This window comes from Ceratotherium simum, chromosome 12, assembly GCF_057802395.1.
Source record: "Ceratotherium simum simum isolate JZ-2026a chromosome 12, ASM5780239v1, whole genome shotgun sequence".
Classification (NCBI taxonomy): domain Eukaryota; kingdom Metazoa; phylum Chordata; class Mammalia; order Perissodactyla; family Rhinocerotidae; genus Ceratotherium; species Ceratotherium simum.
Window position 1 is genome coordinate 22,109,641 of NC_141911.1, and position 17,957 is coordinate 22,127,597.

A 17,957-nucleotide genomic window follows, 5' to 3' on the forward strand; every position below is an offset into this window, starting at 1 on the left:
ACCGAAGTGGAGCACATGAACTTAACTGCAGTGGCCCTGCATTTGTCTTTTTAAGAAACAAATTCTAATCCAGACATCATGAAGATATTCCTCTATTTTAGCTCCTAAATGCATTATAGTATATATCCTTTCATTTGAGGCTTTTACAGAGCCTGGGATGATTTTTGTATGAATCCGATTTCCTGGACCCCTTTCCCCCATTAACTAATTGGGATTTAATTGGGGAAAATTGACATCTTTATAACAGTCTTCTTAATGTTTTATATGGTATTTCCTCTCATTTATCTTGTCCTTTTAAAATTTCTCTCTAGAAAGCTTTATAAACATCTGTGTAGAAGACATGCATATTTTTGTCAGATTTCTTCCTAGGTGTATGATATTTTTTGGTTCTATTATAAATGGCATATTTCTTTAAATTTCATTTTCTGATTGATGCTCGTATACAGAAATGCACTTGAATTTTGCATATTAATCTTGTATGTAGCAACCTTGCAAAATTTATCTGTTTAAATAATTCATCTGTAAACTATTTTGGATTTTCTATGTAAAAAATCATATCATCTGATAATAACAAAAATTTTGTTTTTCTTTCCAATCTTTATTTGTTCCTTCTCTTGCCTCATTGTTCTGGTTAGGAACACCAATACAATGTTAAATAGGTGACAGCAATACTTGTCTCATGTCCATTCTCAGAGAGAAAACTATCAGAATCTTATCAATGCTGTAGGTTTTTAGTAGACATCCTTCAGTAGATTAAGGAAGTTCCCTTCTTTGGCTAATTTGCTAAATATTTGTTTTTTTCTTATCATGACTCCATGTATTAATCTGGTTTAAGGCTGACTTAACAAAACACCACATACTAGGTGGCTTAAACAAAAGAAATTTATTTTTCACAGTTCTGGAGGGTAGAAGTCTGAGATGAAGGTGTTGGCAGGTTTTGTTTCTCCTGAGGCCTCCTCAGCTTGCAGAGGACCTGTGTCCTCACATGGCCTTTTCTCTGTGCATGCACGTCCCTGCTGTCTCCCTTCTTTTGAGGACACCAGTTATATTGAATTAGGGCCCAACACAGTGCTAAACGAGTGATGGCAAGAATCCTTCTCGCATTTCTATTCTCAGAGAACAGTCAGAGAATTTTACTACTGCTGTGGGTTTTGGGTAGATATCCACTAAAAGATTAAGGAAATTACCTTTTCTTAACTTGCTAAATTTGTTGTTGTTTTTTTTTTTTGGTGAGGAAGATCAGCCCTGAGCTAACATCCATGCCAATCCTCCCCTTTTTGCTGAGGAAGACTGGCCCTGGGCTAACATCCGTGCCCATCTTCCTCCACTTTATGTGGGATGCCGCCACAGCGTGGCCTGATAAGCAGTGCGTTGGTCTGCGCCTGGGATCTGAACCCGGGCCACCAGCAGCGGAGCATGCACACTTAACTGCTACGCCATGGGGCTGGCCCCTGCTAAATTTGTTTTTTCCTTAAAAAATCACTGACTAGTCATATTGGATTTGGCTCCACCCTCATGACTTCATTCAACCTTAATTCCCTTCTCCAAGGCCCTACCTCCAAATACAGTCACACTGGGAGTCGGGCTTCAGCACATGCATTTGGGCTTCAGCTCAATGTGGGACACATTGAGTCTGTTAACTATGGATGATGAAATTTATCAAGTGCTTTTTTTGCATCTATTGAGATAATCATATACTTTTTCATTTATTCTATTAGTAAAATAAATTGATTATTCAGCTAGGTGTGTTATTGGTCTCTGGCTTTTATGTACACTTTCTTGGTTGTGAAGATGTGCTTATGTGGTAAACCTGTCAAGGAAATCAAGGGAATTATTATCAAATCAAGATAGTAGATGCCTCAATGATGAGGAAAAGGAGGGTGATGTGGTGTAGAGTCGTCCACAGGGGCCTCTGAACTACTGTGTAATGTTTCATTTCTCAATTAGGGTGGTTTATACATGGACATTCATTTTATTTTTCTCTTTTAAATTGTATCTATGTTTTAATCCACTTTTATATGTATGCTTCTTTTCATAACAAAACAAAAATAATAGTTTACCCACACTTGAAACTGAAATAAGCATGTATGTAAATCAAATAGAATAGAAATACATTTAAATGTTGGAACCAGGGAGAGAAAAGTGGCGGCCAGTTTAACCCTGTGAAGATGTGGAGATAGAAATCTCCCCAACAGTGGGGAGCAAAAGTGCTTAAAGTGTTCAAAATCAAAAATATAAAAATTATTAGGCCTCCAAAATCAGAAAACCAAGGAAAAGTGTTACTTATACAAGAAAAAAAGACTGATCTTTTTCTAGATCAGTTGTGTCCCAGGCACAGGATTAATCCTCTCACCTAATGTTCATAATTACTTGACATAGTAGACATAGTTTCAAATTTCAGGTGAGAGTTGTTTGAGGAGACACCATGGGTAATCAGCAAAACCTGAATCCTTCATAATGGGCAGGAAATCTGCCTGACCTTTGCCTTGGAGGGAGACATTATCTTCATTATACTGGACAGTAAACAAACCTGCCCTTCGCTCTGCATGGAGACACCATTTCTGTCTTCCAAGACTGTTCCCCATAGAAACATCCTTGAAAACATTGTCTGGAGCAGTCAGTGCCTCGCTCCCAACACACGAAAATGTGAGAGACCCACTGAGGGTTGTCTCCCTACAAGTGTCTTCTCTTCCCTGGAATGTTTAAGGTACTGATGAAACAGGTATAGGAATTACGTAAAAGTTCACAAATTTATTGAAGTTGTGAAATTACAATGTTATACACTCCAGTGTTAGAATTCTTGAAACATTTTGTAGTTAATCCCCTCATCTTGATTAGTTTCCATGCCTCTATTGCTATTGGAACAAAATTAAAAAAAAAAAACAAAATGAGAAAAACTGTCTTCATGCGTTTAAGTCGAACTGACACTGGCTCAAGACAAGGTTGACATAAGGGAAGCCATACTATAGAAAAGAAGCCCTATTGTAACTTTGAATGACCTCTGACAAACTAACCCAGCTGGATATGCACCCCCCAGGAGATCTACCTGCTCTGTAGATTTTATGACCCCTGCTTGTGCATGTACCTCCCAGCTGCGATAAGATGATAACTTTGTTTTTTTGAGTTCCTTAGGAATGTGATGACCCCCAAACAGAGTATCTATGCTGATAGCCATCATCAGTGAAAACTGAAAGATCTGGTATGGAACTCCCAGTCTGTAACAGCAGAAGGTCAACATTCCTAACCCCCTCCCCAATAACCCAATGGCCTATATAACTGCTGTGAGATTTTGTGCCCTGTCAAGATGGTTCTTTTGGACATGAGTCAGCCCTCTTGCTAGAAAGCTGTAATAAAAAAGTCCAGGGCCGGCCCTGTGGCTTAGCGGTTAAGTGCGCGCGCTCCACTGCTGGCGGCCCAGGTTTGATCCCGGGCGTGCACCGACGCACCGCTTCTCCGGCCATGCTGAGGCCGCGTCCCACATACAGCAACTAGAAGGATGTGCACCTATGACATACAACTATCTACTGGGGCTTTGGGGTGGGGGAAATTATTAAAAAGTCCTTTCTCTCCTACCACCTTGCCTCTTGACTACTGGCATGTCTTGCAGCAAGCAGAAGGCCCCACGTTGTTACCCCACGCGGTAACAAAATGAGCATTAAAAAAATTTTTGTTGGTGCTACATTTATTGACAGTTGTGCAATATTTGACCTACTCCATAAATTACAGCAGGAAAATGAAGCAAAGTCACAGTTCACGCTTCATAATCTCTTACCGCACAGACTGTCAGAGGTTTAGAGTCCCGTCTGATATAGAAGTAAGGCTTTAGGACTTCAGAAAATTTATCCGTGAAAGAATGGATGTGAGACCTGTCATTCAAACTGTAAAATGAAATGTTACCCAACTCATAGTCCAGATAAATGCCAACACCTCTAGGCTTTTCCTTCAGCACAAGAGTGACAGTCACGGCACCTTGTGCGACAAAGTCACCATTCTGCAGATGAATTGTCCAGCGTCTGCTCTGTCCTGACCGGGGCCGTTTTCCCTTCCTGGAAAGGGAGTCTCTACAAACCCCCACGGCCCACTCAGGCTTGTCACCCACCTGGACCTCCCAGTAATGTCGGCCGTAATGGAACCCTTCAGAACCCAGGACCACTGGATCAACCATAAATCTCTTTGGATTGCGAGGAACTCTTTGCTTTTTCCTCGCAAATGTCACAGACTTTTTATCCTCAGAGACAAGCAGATTAGGATGTGCTGTTTCAGGATCCAGAGTAACTTCTTCTTTAAATTTCTGTATAATTTTCTGCAGAGCTGAATACTGCGGAGGAAGGCTGCATCCTTCTCTCCTTAGCTGGATTGAATAGACAGCCGGGGTTTTCAGGCTGTCACACCTGTGGAGGAGGCTCTGGATATCTGTCAGCAGCCTCACCTCCGACATCACACACCTCTCTGCCACCTCCTTCAGTAGGCCTTTGAGGGTGGAAACGTGCTGTGAAAAGGCCGCTATGTTTGCGCTGAGTTTCTGTTGAATGTCCCTCTCTTCCTCGGCCAGCCTTGACAGAACTGCCTCTTGCTCACGTTCTACACACTGGTTCAGCTGCTCAAATTCAGAGGCTAATTTCCTTCTCTGATTTTGCACCTTCTCTCTCAGTTCTAAGGGTTTTTTGCTTTGAATGCTTATTAATTTCTGAACGTCTGCCACCTGCGTCTTCAGGGACTCGATGTAACTGCTGAGTCTCTGCCTGTGATGAGAGGCGGCTTCCTCCAGGGGCCTCACCTGGTGGCCCTGGTGGTCAGGGGGCTGAGTGCACAGGGGACACAGCACCTCTAGGTCCTCCTCACAGAAGAGGGTCAGGAGCTGGTTGTGCTTCTCACACAAGCGCCTGTCTTCCTGCCTCTTCTTCTTGCTCCTGGTGATGTGGAGGAGCTTGGTGATGTCAATCATCCTTCCCAGCTGGATGTTGCTCCTGAAGTGCCTCTGTTGGCATGGGTGACGGCAGACAGGGCAAGGGAACATGTCCCATAGATCTTCCCAGGACTGTTGGATGCAAGATCGACAGAAGTTGTGGCCACATTCGATGGTGACAGGGTCTCTCAGATAATCCAGACAGATGGGACAGTTGGCTTCTGCCTGGAGTCCTGCCAGGGCTGTTTCAACCGCCATTGTGCTGTGAATGAAGGACTAGACTGAGGTGGGTTTTCTTCAGGAGATTGGGCTCTGGCTCTGCAGGATCTCTCCACTGACCAGACACCCCCTCAGACCTCACCGTCCTTCCTGTCCTGAATGTTTTGTTCCTATGAGGCTACTGGCCTCAGGTGCATAGGTCCATGCCCAGAGGAGCTCCACTCACCACCTCCAGCCAATCAGGTAGTTGAATCCAGCCTCCCCAATTCTCTTGGTCAGAAAGCAGACATGACTCTAAAGTGCTTATTCATTCCTGGGGATGAGAAAATATTGTTTCATGTAAAAAAGGCTACCATATGTCTTGTGGCCCTGCTCACTGCCACATTTGAAGCAACCATTGATTCTTCTATTTACCACCACAATCCACCTAAACTCAAGTCAACTACAAGGGCGCTGCATGGGACTGGGGAAAGTGTATAGATGTGGGACTAGATCCCCTGGCCCTGAGTCAGCCTCCCGCTTTAGTTACCTACAATCTGGGGGACCCAGGGAAAGTTACATAACATCCTCGTCTCCAAGAGAATCAGGTAAGCAAGTTTAAAAATACCAACTTCAATCATTTCAGTCTTGTGAAAAACCTAAGAAGGATTTGGCACTATTTGGCTTATACCACAGATATTTAACTGTAGGATGTGTCCAACTGTGTACATAGGTGGATGGGATGTGGACTAGATTAGATTTACTCTGAGGACCCTCCTACTCAGAAAACTGATTTTCACATGCTGTATGGAAAGAAATTGGAGATCAGGATTTCAATGTGAGATGAAGCTGAAAAATACACACTCATACAACTACTCTTTGAAGTCATTGGTGAGCTATACACTGGTTACAATTTGTGGGGACAAGACCCTAAGAAGAAGGACTACAGCTTTTCCTTAGAAGCAGTTGCTGATCCAACTGGAAGCTGAACAGCTGAGAAAGTGAGTAGAGCTTTCAGCTGACTTTGAGGGTTGAGAGAACAAACCTGGAGTACAGGGCACCCCACAGAGGATGGTTCCCGGTAAGCACCCCAAACTTTAATTTGGGATCACTACAGTGCTACACACTAGAAGGGAGCATCAAAAATGGGCAATCTCAGTTTGAGTGCCAGAGACCCCAAAATGAATTTCAAAGTGCTAAAATATCAAAGTCCTTAACACCCCACTCTCATCAATGGACAGATCATCCAGACAGAAAATAAATAAAGAAATAATGGACCTAAACAAAAAACTAGATGAGATGGACTTAATAGACATATATAGAACACTCCATCCAAACACAGCACATTACACATTCTTCTCAAGCACACATGGAACATTCTCAAGAATAGGCCATATATTGGGAAACAAGGCATGCTTATATAAATTTAAGAAGATTGAAATCATAACAAGCATCTTTTCAGACCATAATTCCATGAAGTTAGAAATCAACTACAGGGAAAAAATCGGGAAAGTGACAAAGCTGTGGAGACTCAACAACATGCTACTAAACAACTAATGGATCATTGATGAAATTAAAGGAGAAATCAAAGCATATCTGGAGACAAATGAAAATGAAAATACACTGTACCAACTCCTATGGGATGCAGCAAAAGTGGTCCTGAGAGGGAAACTCATAGCAATAGGGGCCCACCTTAACAAACAAGAAAAAGCCCAAATAAGCAACCTCAAACTATGCCTAACAGAATTAGAAAAAGAACAAACAAAGCCTAAAGTCAGCAGAAGGAGGGAAATAACAAAAATCAGAGCAGAAATAAATGAAATTGAAATTAAAAAAACAGTAGAAATGAGCAATGAAACAAAGAGCTGGTTCTTTGAGAAGATAAACAAAATTGACAAACCCCTAGCCAGACTCACCAAGAAAAAAAGAGAGAAGGTGCAAATAAATAAAATTAGAAATGAAAAAGGAGACATTACAACAGATAACACAGAAATACAAAATATTATAAGAGAATATTATGAAAAACTATATGCTAACAAATTGGACAATCTAGAAGAAATGGATAAATTCCTAGACTCATACAACCTCCCAAAACTGAATCAAAAAGAAATAGAGAACCTGAATAGACCAATCACAAGTAAAGAGATTGAAACAGTAATCAAAAACCTCCCAAAAAATAAAAGTCCAGGACCAGATGGCCTTTCTGGAGAATTTTACCAAACATTCAAAGACTTAATACCTATCCTTCTCAAACTATTCCAAAAAGAGGAAGATGGAACACTTCCCAACATATTCTACGAGGCCCACATCACCCTGATACCAAAGCCAGGCAAAGACAATACTAAGAAGGAAAACTACAGACCAATATCCCTGATGAACATAGATGCAAAAATCCTCAACAAAATATTGGCAAACTGAATACAGCAATACATTAAAAAGGTCATACACCATGATCAAGTGGCATTTATACCAGGGACACACGCGTGGTTCAACATTCGCAAATCAATCAATGTGATACACCACATTAACAAAATGAGGAATAAAAACCATATGATCATCTCAATAGATGCAGAGAAGCCTTTTGACAAGATCCAACATCCATTTATGATAAAAACTCTCAACAAAATGGGTATAGAAGGAAAGTACCTCAACATAATAAAGGCCATATATGACAAACCCACAGCCAACTTCATACTTAATGGGGGAAAACTGAAAGCCATCCATCTGAAAACAGGGACAAGACAAGGGTGCCCACTCTCGCCACTTTTATTCAACACAGTACTGGAGGTTCTGGCCAGAGCAATTAGGCAAGAAAAAGGAATCCAAATAGGCAACGAAGAAGTGAAACTCTCACTCTTTGCAGATGACATGATCTTATACATAGAAAACCCTAAAGAATCCATTGGAAAACTATTAGAAATAATCAACAACTACAGCCAACTGGCAGGGTACAAAATCAACTTACAGAAATCAGTTGCATTTCTATATACCAACAACGAACTAACAGAAAGTGAACTCAAGAAGACAATCCCATTTACAATTGCAGCAAAAAGAATAAAATATCTAGGAGTAAATTTAACCAAGCAAGTAAAAGACCTATACAATGAAAACTATAAGACATTATTGAGTGAAATCAATGATGACATAAAGAAATGCAAAAATATTTCATGCACTTGGATTGGAAGAATAAACATAGTTAAAATGTCCATACTAGCTAAAGCAATCTACAGATTCAATGCAATCCCAATCATAATCCCAAGGACATTCTTCACAGAAATAGAACAAATACTAACATTCATATGGTGCAACGAAAGACCCTGTATAGCTAAAGCAATCCTGAAAAGGAAGAACAAGGCTGGAGGCATCACAATCCCTGACTTCAAAACATACTACCAAGTGATAGTAATTAAAACAGTATGGTACTGGTACAAAAACAGACACAGAGGGGCCGGCCCTGTGGCTTAGCAGTTAAGTGCATGTGCTCTGCTACTAGCGGCCCGGGTTTGGATCCTTGGCCTGCACCGACGCACAGCTTGTCCAGCTGTGCTGAGGCGGCGTCCCACATACAGCAACTAGAAGGATGTGCAACTATGACATACAACTATCTGCTGGGGCTTTGGGGAGAAAAAGGGGAAAAAAAGAAATAAAAGGAGGAGGATTGGCAATAGATGTTAGCTCAGGGCCAGTCTTCCTCAGCAAAAAAAGAGGAGGATTGGCATGGATGTTAGCTCAGGGCTGATCTTCCTCACAAAACAAACAAACAAAACCCCAAAAAACAAAAAAACAAAAACAGACACACAGATCAATGGAACAGAATTGAAAGTCCAGAAATAAAACCTCATATCTATGGGCAGCTAATCTGTGACAAAGGAGCTAAGGACATACAGTGGAGAAAGGAAAGTCTCTTCAATAAATGGTGCTGGGGGGCCGGCCCCGTGGCTTAGCGGTTGGGTGCCTGCACTCCGCTGCTGGCGGCCTGGGTTCGGGTCCCAGGCGTGCACCAACGCACTGCTTCTCCCGCCATGCTGGGGCCGCATCCTATGTGCGGCAACTGGAGGGATGTGCAACTATGACATGCAACTATCTACTGGGGCTTTGGGGAGGGAACGGAGGGGGACTGGTGGTGGGTGTTGGCTGGGAGCTGGTCTTCCTCGGCGAGGAGAGGAGGATTAGCATGGATGTTGGCTTGGGGCTGGTCTTCCTCACAAAAAAAAAAAAAAAAATTGGTGCTGGGAAAACTGGACAGCCACTTGCAAAACAATGAAAGTGGACCATCTTCTTTCGCCTTACACAAAAATTAACTCAAAATGGATCAAAGACCTGAAGGTGAGACCTGAAACTATAAAACTCCTGGAGGAAAATACAGGTAGTACACTACTCGTCATCAGCCATAAAGGGATCTTTTTGAATTCCATGTCTACTCAGACAAGGGAAACAAAAGAAAAAATAAACAAGTTGGACTTCACCAGATTAAAGAGCTTTTACAAGGCAAATGAAACCAGGATCAAAATGAATAGGGACTCCACCAGCTGGGAAAAAATATTTGTAAACCATATATCTGACAAGAGATTGATCTCCATAATATATAAAGAACTTACACAACTGAATAATTTATTTACTTTGCTGAGGAAGATTGGCCCTGAGCTAACATCTGTACCCATCTTCCTCTATTTTGTATGTGGGATGCTGCCACAGCATGGCTTGATAAGCGGCGTATACGTCTGCGCCCGGGATTTGAACCTGAAAACCCTGGGCCGCCGAAGCACATAGCGCGAACTTAACCACCATGCCACTGGGCTGGCCCCCTATTTTGCATTAGTAACTGACTTTGAATGTATACACATTATAGGACCCAGTTTTTCTACTTAGGGTATATAACCATCAGACATATGACCCAAAAGGGCATAAAAATATGTGCACCAAAACACATACATGAAGGTTCATAGGAATATATTTCATAACAGGTCTATAGTGGAAGTAACCCAATGTCCTACAATATTAGAATGCATAAATGAATTGTGGTACATTCACACTATGGGAAATTAATCAGCAATGAACAGCACTAACTGCTCCTCATCCCCAAACTTGGGTGAATCTCACAGATATAATGCGTGAAGAAAAGCCAGGCACAAAATAATACAGACTGTGTGTGCAGGAAAAACTACTTCATGGTGTCAGAGCTCAGTATAGTGCTAATATCCGGGGAAGAGGGACAGGCTAGTGACTAGGAGGAACATGAGACAGGTTTCTGGGGATGCTGGTAATAATCTTTTTGTTAATCTAGACGGTGGTTGTAGGGTTACAGGATCATGCAATTTTCTCTCTGTATGTCTATTAAAAGTAAAAATGATAAAATCATAGATTATAAGGATAAATATGGAAGAATATTTTAATTCTCTGGCTGAGGAATCATAGCCCTTTCTATGATTGAAAATCAGAAAACTGCTATTTTGTTAAACATATAAATAGCTCCTATATAAAGAAATTTAAACAAAACAGAATGAACAGCCTGGATATAAAAAGGGTACAGGAGATAAACCATTGAAACAAATGACCCATCGTGAAATCAAAGCAGAACATTTTTTTTTTTTTTTTTTTTAAAGATTTTATTTATTTTATTTTTTCCCCCCAAAGCCCCAGTGGATAGTTGTGTGTCGTAGCTGCACATCCTTCTAGTTGCTGCATGTGGGACTCGGCCTCAGGATGAACGGAGAAGTGGTGCCTCGATGCGCACCCGGGATCCGAACCCGGGCCGCCAGCATCGCAGCGCGCGCACTTAACCACCAAGCCACAGGGCCGGCCCGAAAGCAGAACATTTTTAATAATCCAGAGACATCAGAATGAAAAACAAGAGAGATTGTTCTTTGTGCCTCATCTGATCGACAAAGATTTATAAGACTGCAGATAGAGGGTAGTGGATCCGGAAGGAGCCCGGTGGGGTGGAGAGGGCAGAGACTCTAAGCCAGGCTGCCTGGGCTGAAATCCCGGCTCCTCCATTTACAGCCACGTGACCCTCGACAAGTCGGAAAGGATTTACGGAAGAGGGGACATGTGCCTAGCAGCAGGTACTCAAGGGTAAGTAATAATATCCCAGACTTTCCGTACTCAGGATCTTACGGTCAAGGAACACATCTTCTGTTGTTACCACTACCACCCTCGCCACCATCAGCATCCACTGGGACCACCTCCAATCTCCTCTCCACCCACACATTCCTCTCATTCTGACCCTCTCCTCCAGGACTGCTGTCCCATCTCCAGACCAGTCCTTCCCTCAGTTCCAGCTTCTCGCGGCACCAAGCTCTCTGCAGCCTTCACTTTCCTTCCCTTTTCTAGCAGGTTCAGCTCCCTCTGGCCCCAGCACCTTTGTGCAAGCAGATCCCTTAGTTATCTCCCATGCTGCCACCAGCTCTCAGTCATTTGTCACTTCCTTTTGATCCAGGCATCCCCTGACTCCATGATAGGTCATCTCCCCTAACACAAAAATCAGAGAACAGTATTGTGAATTTTTCTTTAAACATTGTGATTGCTGCAAACTTATGCAGGTTCTGGAGATCTGGATTCCCCATACAATTGTAGCCATATTGTCTCTGCCATGATTGTATCTCCATATATCTCCTTAGTCCCCAGCCAGATGACCTGTAGAATGACTAAAATCTGCCCAGGGTTCTGGGTGTCCCTTTAAACTGAGTTATGTTGGGCAACCTACTTAAACTCTAAGTGTCTGTAAGCTGGCAGATGGTTAGACTATGGAAGATCAAATCCATCCAGGACGTGAGAAACAGGCAGATCAGGGTCCCACAGCTCTAAACCCTCCACTCCCTGCCTGTTCACAAACCACCCATCACTGAGGCATCCCAGAAGGGGATTCCACCCGCGGCTTCAGAACAGCGCCTCTGGGCGCTTTGTTACACACAGACATTAGCCTCCAATGAGGACAGGTTGGGGTGGCGATATCTGTATTTTTAGCAAACATTTAGATGACTTAGGACAAAGCTCATTGAGGGACGCTGAATCTTAATAAAAGCACGTGTTTTAACCTGAATCCTAGTCTGGCTTCCCTGTGCCGTGCGGTCCTGGGTCCTGCTGGAGCGGGCACGCAGGAACCAAGGCGCCTCCCGCGCCTACACCATCCGGTGTCTCTGATCACCTGGAACAGGCTGCTACGGGCGAGTCTGTGAGGCGGGTCTCTGAGGACACTCGCTTTCGCTTTGTTGTACACAGATATTCCCGCTTTCAGACCCCTTAACGGTCAGATCTGGGCATCTGATTTTGTGCAAGCATTTAGGTGCCTTAGGACAAGGCTCCTAGAGGGACCAGGAAATCATAATAAAACGCATGTGTTTTAAAATAGGCCAGACCCGAGTTCGGATTCCCTTTCGAGGTGCGACCTCTGGGTTGGGCAAAGAGCAGGCGCTCAGGAAGCCTCCGGTCTCACCACTTTCCCGCCTCGGGTACCCACGTCGTCCCATCTCCCTGCTTACCTGGGGCTGGCGGCTCTGGGCGGGTCTGTGCGGTTGGTCTCCGGGAAGAGGCTCTGAGGCCAGTATTGCAGCAGATTGTGTGGTCGGTGATGAGACTATGGCATAAATATACCACTAGGAGGGTGGAGCTATTAGGATCTTACCCACCAAGACTGGCTTCTCCCTCTAGGAGCGGGGCGGGGCAGGCCTGGAGGTTAAAGGATGTTTAGGGGTGACCCTTGGTGGGAAGTGAAATCTCCTGTGATTAAATAGGCCGGGTGGGCTGGGCGCGGTGTTAATATGCGTGATCTCATTTGCACCTTTGTAATCCTCCCTTGAGCCTTTTGAGGCTATTTAATCCTATCTTTAATGATGAGGAAACTGAAAATTGCAAGGCTGAGTGAGGCCTGTGCCTTTTCTCACCAGGGAAGTGTAAGTGGAGCCCACTAGTTTCACCCTCTCTTCCCAGGATGCGATCTCCAGCACTGTGCAGTGCAAGGAATGGACGGCTTTACCCTTCAGGTTCTGGGGTCTGGGTGGAGTCCATCCCTTGCTCCCTGCATCCTCACGACAAGCCCTAACCTATTCCAGTGACTGCAGAATTCCCTTCCCCAGAGAGGGGCAGTTTATGGAGACCAACTCTGGACCTGCCAGAGGAACTGTGAAAAGTCCCAGCCAACGTGAGGTTCCCTGAACCACTGTCTCCAAGAAGGGAAGGAGCTGAGGGGAAGGAAGCCTAGGGAGGAAAAGAGCACCCATGACACCAACGAAGCAGGAAGCCTCAGGGCCAGGAGGCCCAGTGCCTGGAGTGTGGTGGCCTCTGAGCATCTGCTGACTCTGTTTCCTGTTTGTGCCCCAGGGGGTTGGTGTATCTGGGGATTAGAATGACCCTGACATTTCCAGCCCTCCACCCCACCCCATCCTTAGGCAGATCTCAGCCCCATCTGAGTCCAAGTTACCAGCATGACTGTCTCCAGCTGACTACACAGCCTGTTAAGTAATTGACTCGCATTCACTCTACCTCACCCCTTTCTAGTACCTATCCTTTTTTCAAATTGCACTTTTCATCATGCTACTTAAAACGTTACAGCTTTCATTGCTTTGGCAAGAGATATAATCTTTGCATTGTCCCAAGTCCAATCATTGCACAGTCTGGTCTACATCTATTTGCAGTCTCATGGTCTACCATCCTACCCTCTCCCTCCACACTCATCTTCCTACCACGCAGCCTTTGCACAAGCAGCTCTCATGCCCCATACACATTGTTTACTCCCTTGTTTTCTTGCACTTTCTTCAGATGCCAGCCTAATTGTGACTCTCTAGGAAGCATTCTCTAAGCTCTGAATTTCTGAATTTCTCTGAAATTCTGCATCACAATTTATTTTTAGCAGATGGCTCATTAGGCAAACATAATGATAATTGATTAAAAAATTCACCCACATCCTTTCAAAAACCAAGCATTTTGGGCCGGCCCCGTGGCTTAGTGGTTAAGTGCGTGCGATCTGCTACTGGCGGCCGGGGTTCTGATCCCCGGCGCGCACCAACGCACCGCTTCTCCGGCCATGCTGAGGCCGCGTCCCACATACAGCAACTAGAAGGATGTGCAACTATGACATACAACTATCTACTGGGGCTTTGGGGAAAAAAAAAAGGAGGAGGATTGGCAATAGATGTTAGCTCAGAGCCCGTCTTCCTCACCAAAAAGAGGAGGATTAGCATAGATGTTAGCTCAGGGCTGATCTTCCTCACAAAAAAAAAAAAACAAAAAACAAAACCAAGCATTTTATTGTATGCTATGAATCTATAAAACAGATTACTCTTATAAAATATAAATTCAGAAATATACAAATTGATGAATAACAGATGAGTAGATAATAAGGAGTGACAAAAATAAACATATATGTAGTTTAACAACTTGGTAAACAGCTCAGGGCTTCACTTTTTTCTGCTTTGTTTTTTTTTTTGTGAGGAGGACCAGCCCTGAGCTAACATCCAATGCCAATCCTCCTCTTTTTTTGCTGAGGAAGACTGGCCCTGGGCTAACATCCATGCCCATCTTCCTCCACTTTATATGGGACGCCGCCACAGCATGGCTTAACAAGCGGTGCATCGGTGCACACCCGGGATCCGAACCGGTGAACCCCGGGCCGCCACAGCGGAACGTGTGCACTTAACTGCTTGCGCCACTAGGCCGGCCCCAACTTTTTTCTGCTTTGAAATTTCCCTGGTAACTGAAAACGGTTTGGGAAATCTTTGGAAGGTATATTTCTTTTTTATTTTTTTAATTTTATTTTTGGTGAGGAAGATCAGCCCTGAGCTAACATTCATGCTAATCCTCCTCTTTTTTGCTGAGGAAGACTGGCTCTGAGCTAATATCTGTTGCCAATCCTCCTCCTTCCCCCCGCCCCCAAAGCCCCAGTAGATAGTTGTATGTCATAGCTGCACATCCTTCTAGTTGCTGTATGTGGGACGTGGCCTCAGCATGGCCGGAGAAGCAGTGCGTCGGTGCGCGCCTGGGATCTGAACCTGGGCCGCCAGTAGCAGAGTGCGTGCACTTAACTGCTAAGCCACCAGGCGGCCCTATTTCATTTTTTTAAAACAGGATCTCTGGAGTCTATAGGGATTTCCTCTTGAAGATACTCAGGAGTTATGTGGAACACTCTGCAGAGAGCAGGTTTCAGAGGTGCAGCTCCTGAGAAACCCTTGGGTGGCTGAGCCTGTCCTATGGAAGCTCAGGCTGCTGAGACCGCCATTTTTGGAGCTGAGGCGAGAAAGCCAGGCCCATCAGTCCCTCTGTCCGTAATTCCTCAGGTTGTTGGAGTCAAATGTCGGGTTCGCGATAAGCAAGCCCATATTTTGCCGCATGCCTCGTTGTGACGTCCAGCACCTCCACTCAGCACCCCTACCCCTCACCCAGCCCGTCCACGTCACAGGTTCCTGGGGGAGAGAAGTCCTGAAGGTCATGGGTCTTTATGAGTGGAGGGTGAATGGTCCTTACCTAAAGTAGGCGGAGTCTTAGAGGCTTTATCCACGCGGTGACTGTCGTTCCCCATAGTGGACAGTGAGCCAAAGGCAGGAGGGAACCTGCTCTGGGAATTGATGGTGCCGGAGGAGCCTCATCCCGTGACCATAATTAAAGGACATGTGTGCCCTGCACATTGCTAAACATGTTTCTTCATCTCTCAATACCCTTACAGCAGTAATGGCTTCCAGTTTAGAGATGACAACATCGAAGGCCAGAGAGGTTAAGAGATGGAGAGTGAGACTACAGCCCAGGCAAGTCCCACTCAGAACCCAAAAGCGCAGCCACCATGCATCCTGCCCCAACCCAGGGGCAGTGAAGAGCCCTGTAGTGGGGTTCCCTGGGGGCACTTCCTTCCCCTGGAGCATGAGCCTGAGGTTACAGCCTGCACCCTGCCCCTGCCTGCTGCCTCTGGAAACCTGTGACCTTTCTGAAGGTGCACAGGACTTGCCACCATCACCCCCCCACAGGTTTCCTACATTATAAACTATAAAGTGTGACAGTTCACAATTCAAATGACATTTTCTGAAAAGGTTAGGGCAGCCTCTTATCCTCTACCTGAATTCTCCGTCACATGGGGGCTGAGACAAACGCTGTGTTGTTACTCGTCTGTCCTCCTAGGAGACTCTACCTCCATGAAGGAAGGGACTGTGTCTCTAATATCAATGTTCCCAGGGTCTGACAGGAGCTAGTAGGGGAAATTAATAGAAAGTGGATTTAAAATGTATAGCATACAAATATATAGTTTTTTTCATGTAAACACAGTATTGTGTATACTGGAAATCAGCAGGAATTCATTTGTTGTGGTTGGGCAGTATTTTGTTGCTAAACTAGGAAAAAAAAGGTTAAATCAAACACCTAAAATGAAACATATTGTTACTGGTAAATACTGGCATATTATAGACAACCAAACACAAGTGATTCTGGGTAATGAAGTCCAATATATTATACATGTGGTACTGTAAAAATAAATAATAGTTCTGTATTTCAGTAATTTAAAAACAACGCCCTACCCAAAATACACTTGAATGATTCATAGATGATATATATAGATAAACCAAGCACAGGGGTAAAAATTAGTAGCAATCTAGCAGCCATAGTGACACAAAGCAGCACTTCATATTTTGCCAAGATCCATACATATTTAAAATAGCTTACCGGGGTCCGGCCTCGTGGCATAGTAGTTAAGTGCTCGAGCTCCGCTGCTGGCGGCCTGGGTTCAGATCCCGGGCGCGCATGGACACACTGCTTGTCAAGCCATGCTGTGGCGGCATCCCATATAAAGTAGAGGAAGATGGGCACGGATGTTAGCCCAGGGCTGATCTTCCTCACACACACACAAAAATAATAGCTTACCAAGTACAATAGTGTGAGTGCCTGGGTGGGAGAGAATGGGAATAGAGAATGAGGATAAAGGAGAAAACTAAACGTTAAGAGATTAACCTTGTATGAACTACTAATGACAATATACAATGAACTGCTGAGGTCCCCAAAATGACTAATCGAACAACAAGAAAACAAGCAAGAAAAGTCAACATGTATGAATAACTTCCCGCTGAGTAGCAAAAACCATGGAAATAATGCACTATACATACTGAGTGATAAGGTAGTTTATTAACATAATATTTTTTGGAAAAAATTATTCATTAACCACAAAGTGAACAGTGCATATTTTAAAAATTCAAATGGTATGGAAACGTATAGGATCAGTTTTTCCTCTACTCTATCCCTTCCCCACCCCACTAACCCATCCCTTAAAAAACAGTTACTTCACCTTCCCCAGTGTTAGCTCCTGTTCTCTCTGGATGCATGTTTCTGAATCATTATTTTTTTATTTTTGTATATTTAGAGACACATGTAATCTTTTTCCAAAAAAAAAAAAAATTACTGAGATGAGATCTGCTATATGTATTATTTCATAGCTTGCTTTTTTTTTTTTACAATTGAAATTAGTTTAATCCTTTTTAAAGTGTTACAATACCATGCATGCTTTTATATGACATTCATGTATAACTGGTACAGCCAAAAATCGTTTCACTTCAGTTTTCTAAACAGTTACCCATTTTGCACACCAACAGAATATTCAAAAGTGTAAGCAAGAAATGGAAACCCAACAATTTTTTTTTTTTTTTGCCAGGAAGATCAGGCTTGAGCTAACATCCGATGCCAATCCTCCTTTTTTTGCTGAAGAAGATTGGCCCTGGGCTAACATCCGTGCCCATCTTTATCTGCTCTATATGGGATGCCGCCACAGCATGGCTTGATAAGCGGTGTGTCAGTCCTCGCCCGGGATCCGAACCTGCGAACCCTGGGCCGCCAAAGCGGAGTGCTCGCACTTAACCGCTACACTGCCGGGCTGGTCCCAACTGAA

The 17,957-nt window shown here is 43.9% G+C and overlaps 1 protein-coding gene across 1 annotated transcript; it reads right to left on the reverse strand.

Moving 5' to 3' along the window:
• Nucleotides 1-3,388: 3,388 nt before the first annotated feature.
• LOC101389290 (tripartite motif-containing protein 75-like) lies at nucleotides 3,389-5,413 on the reverse strand. Its single transcript, XM_004433582.3, has one exon. The coding sequence runs from the start codon at nucleotides 5,162-5,164 to the stop codon at nucleotides 3,752-3,754; it is 1,413 nt and encodes a 470-aa protein (XP_004433639.1). The 5' UTR covers nucleotides 5,165-5,413; the 3' UTR covers nucleotides 3,389-3,751.
• Between the last annotated feature and the right edge of the window lie 12,544 nt (nucleotides 5,414-17,957).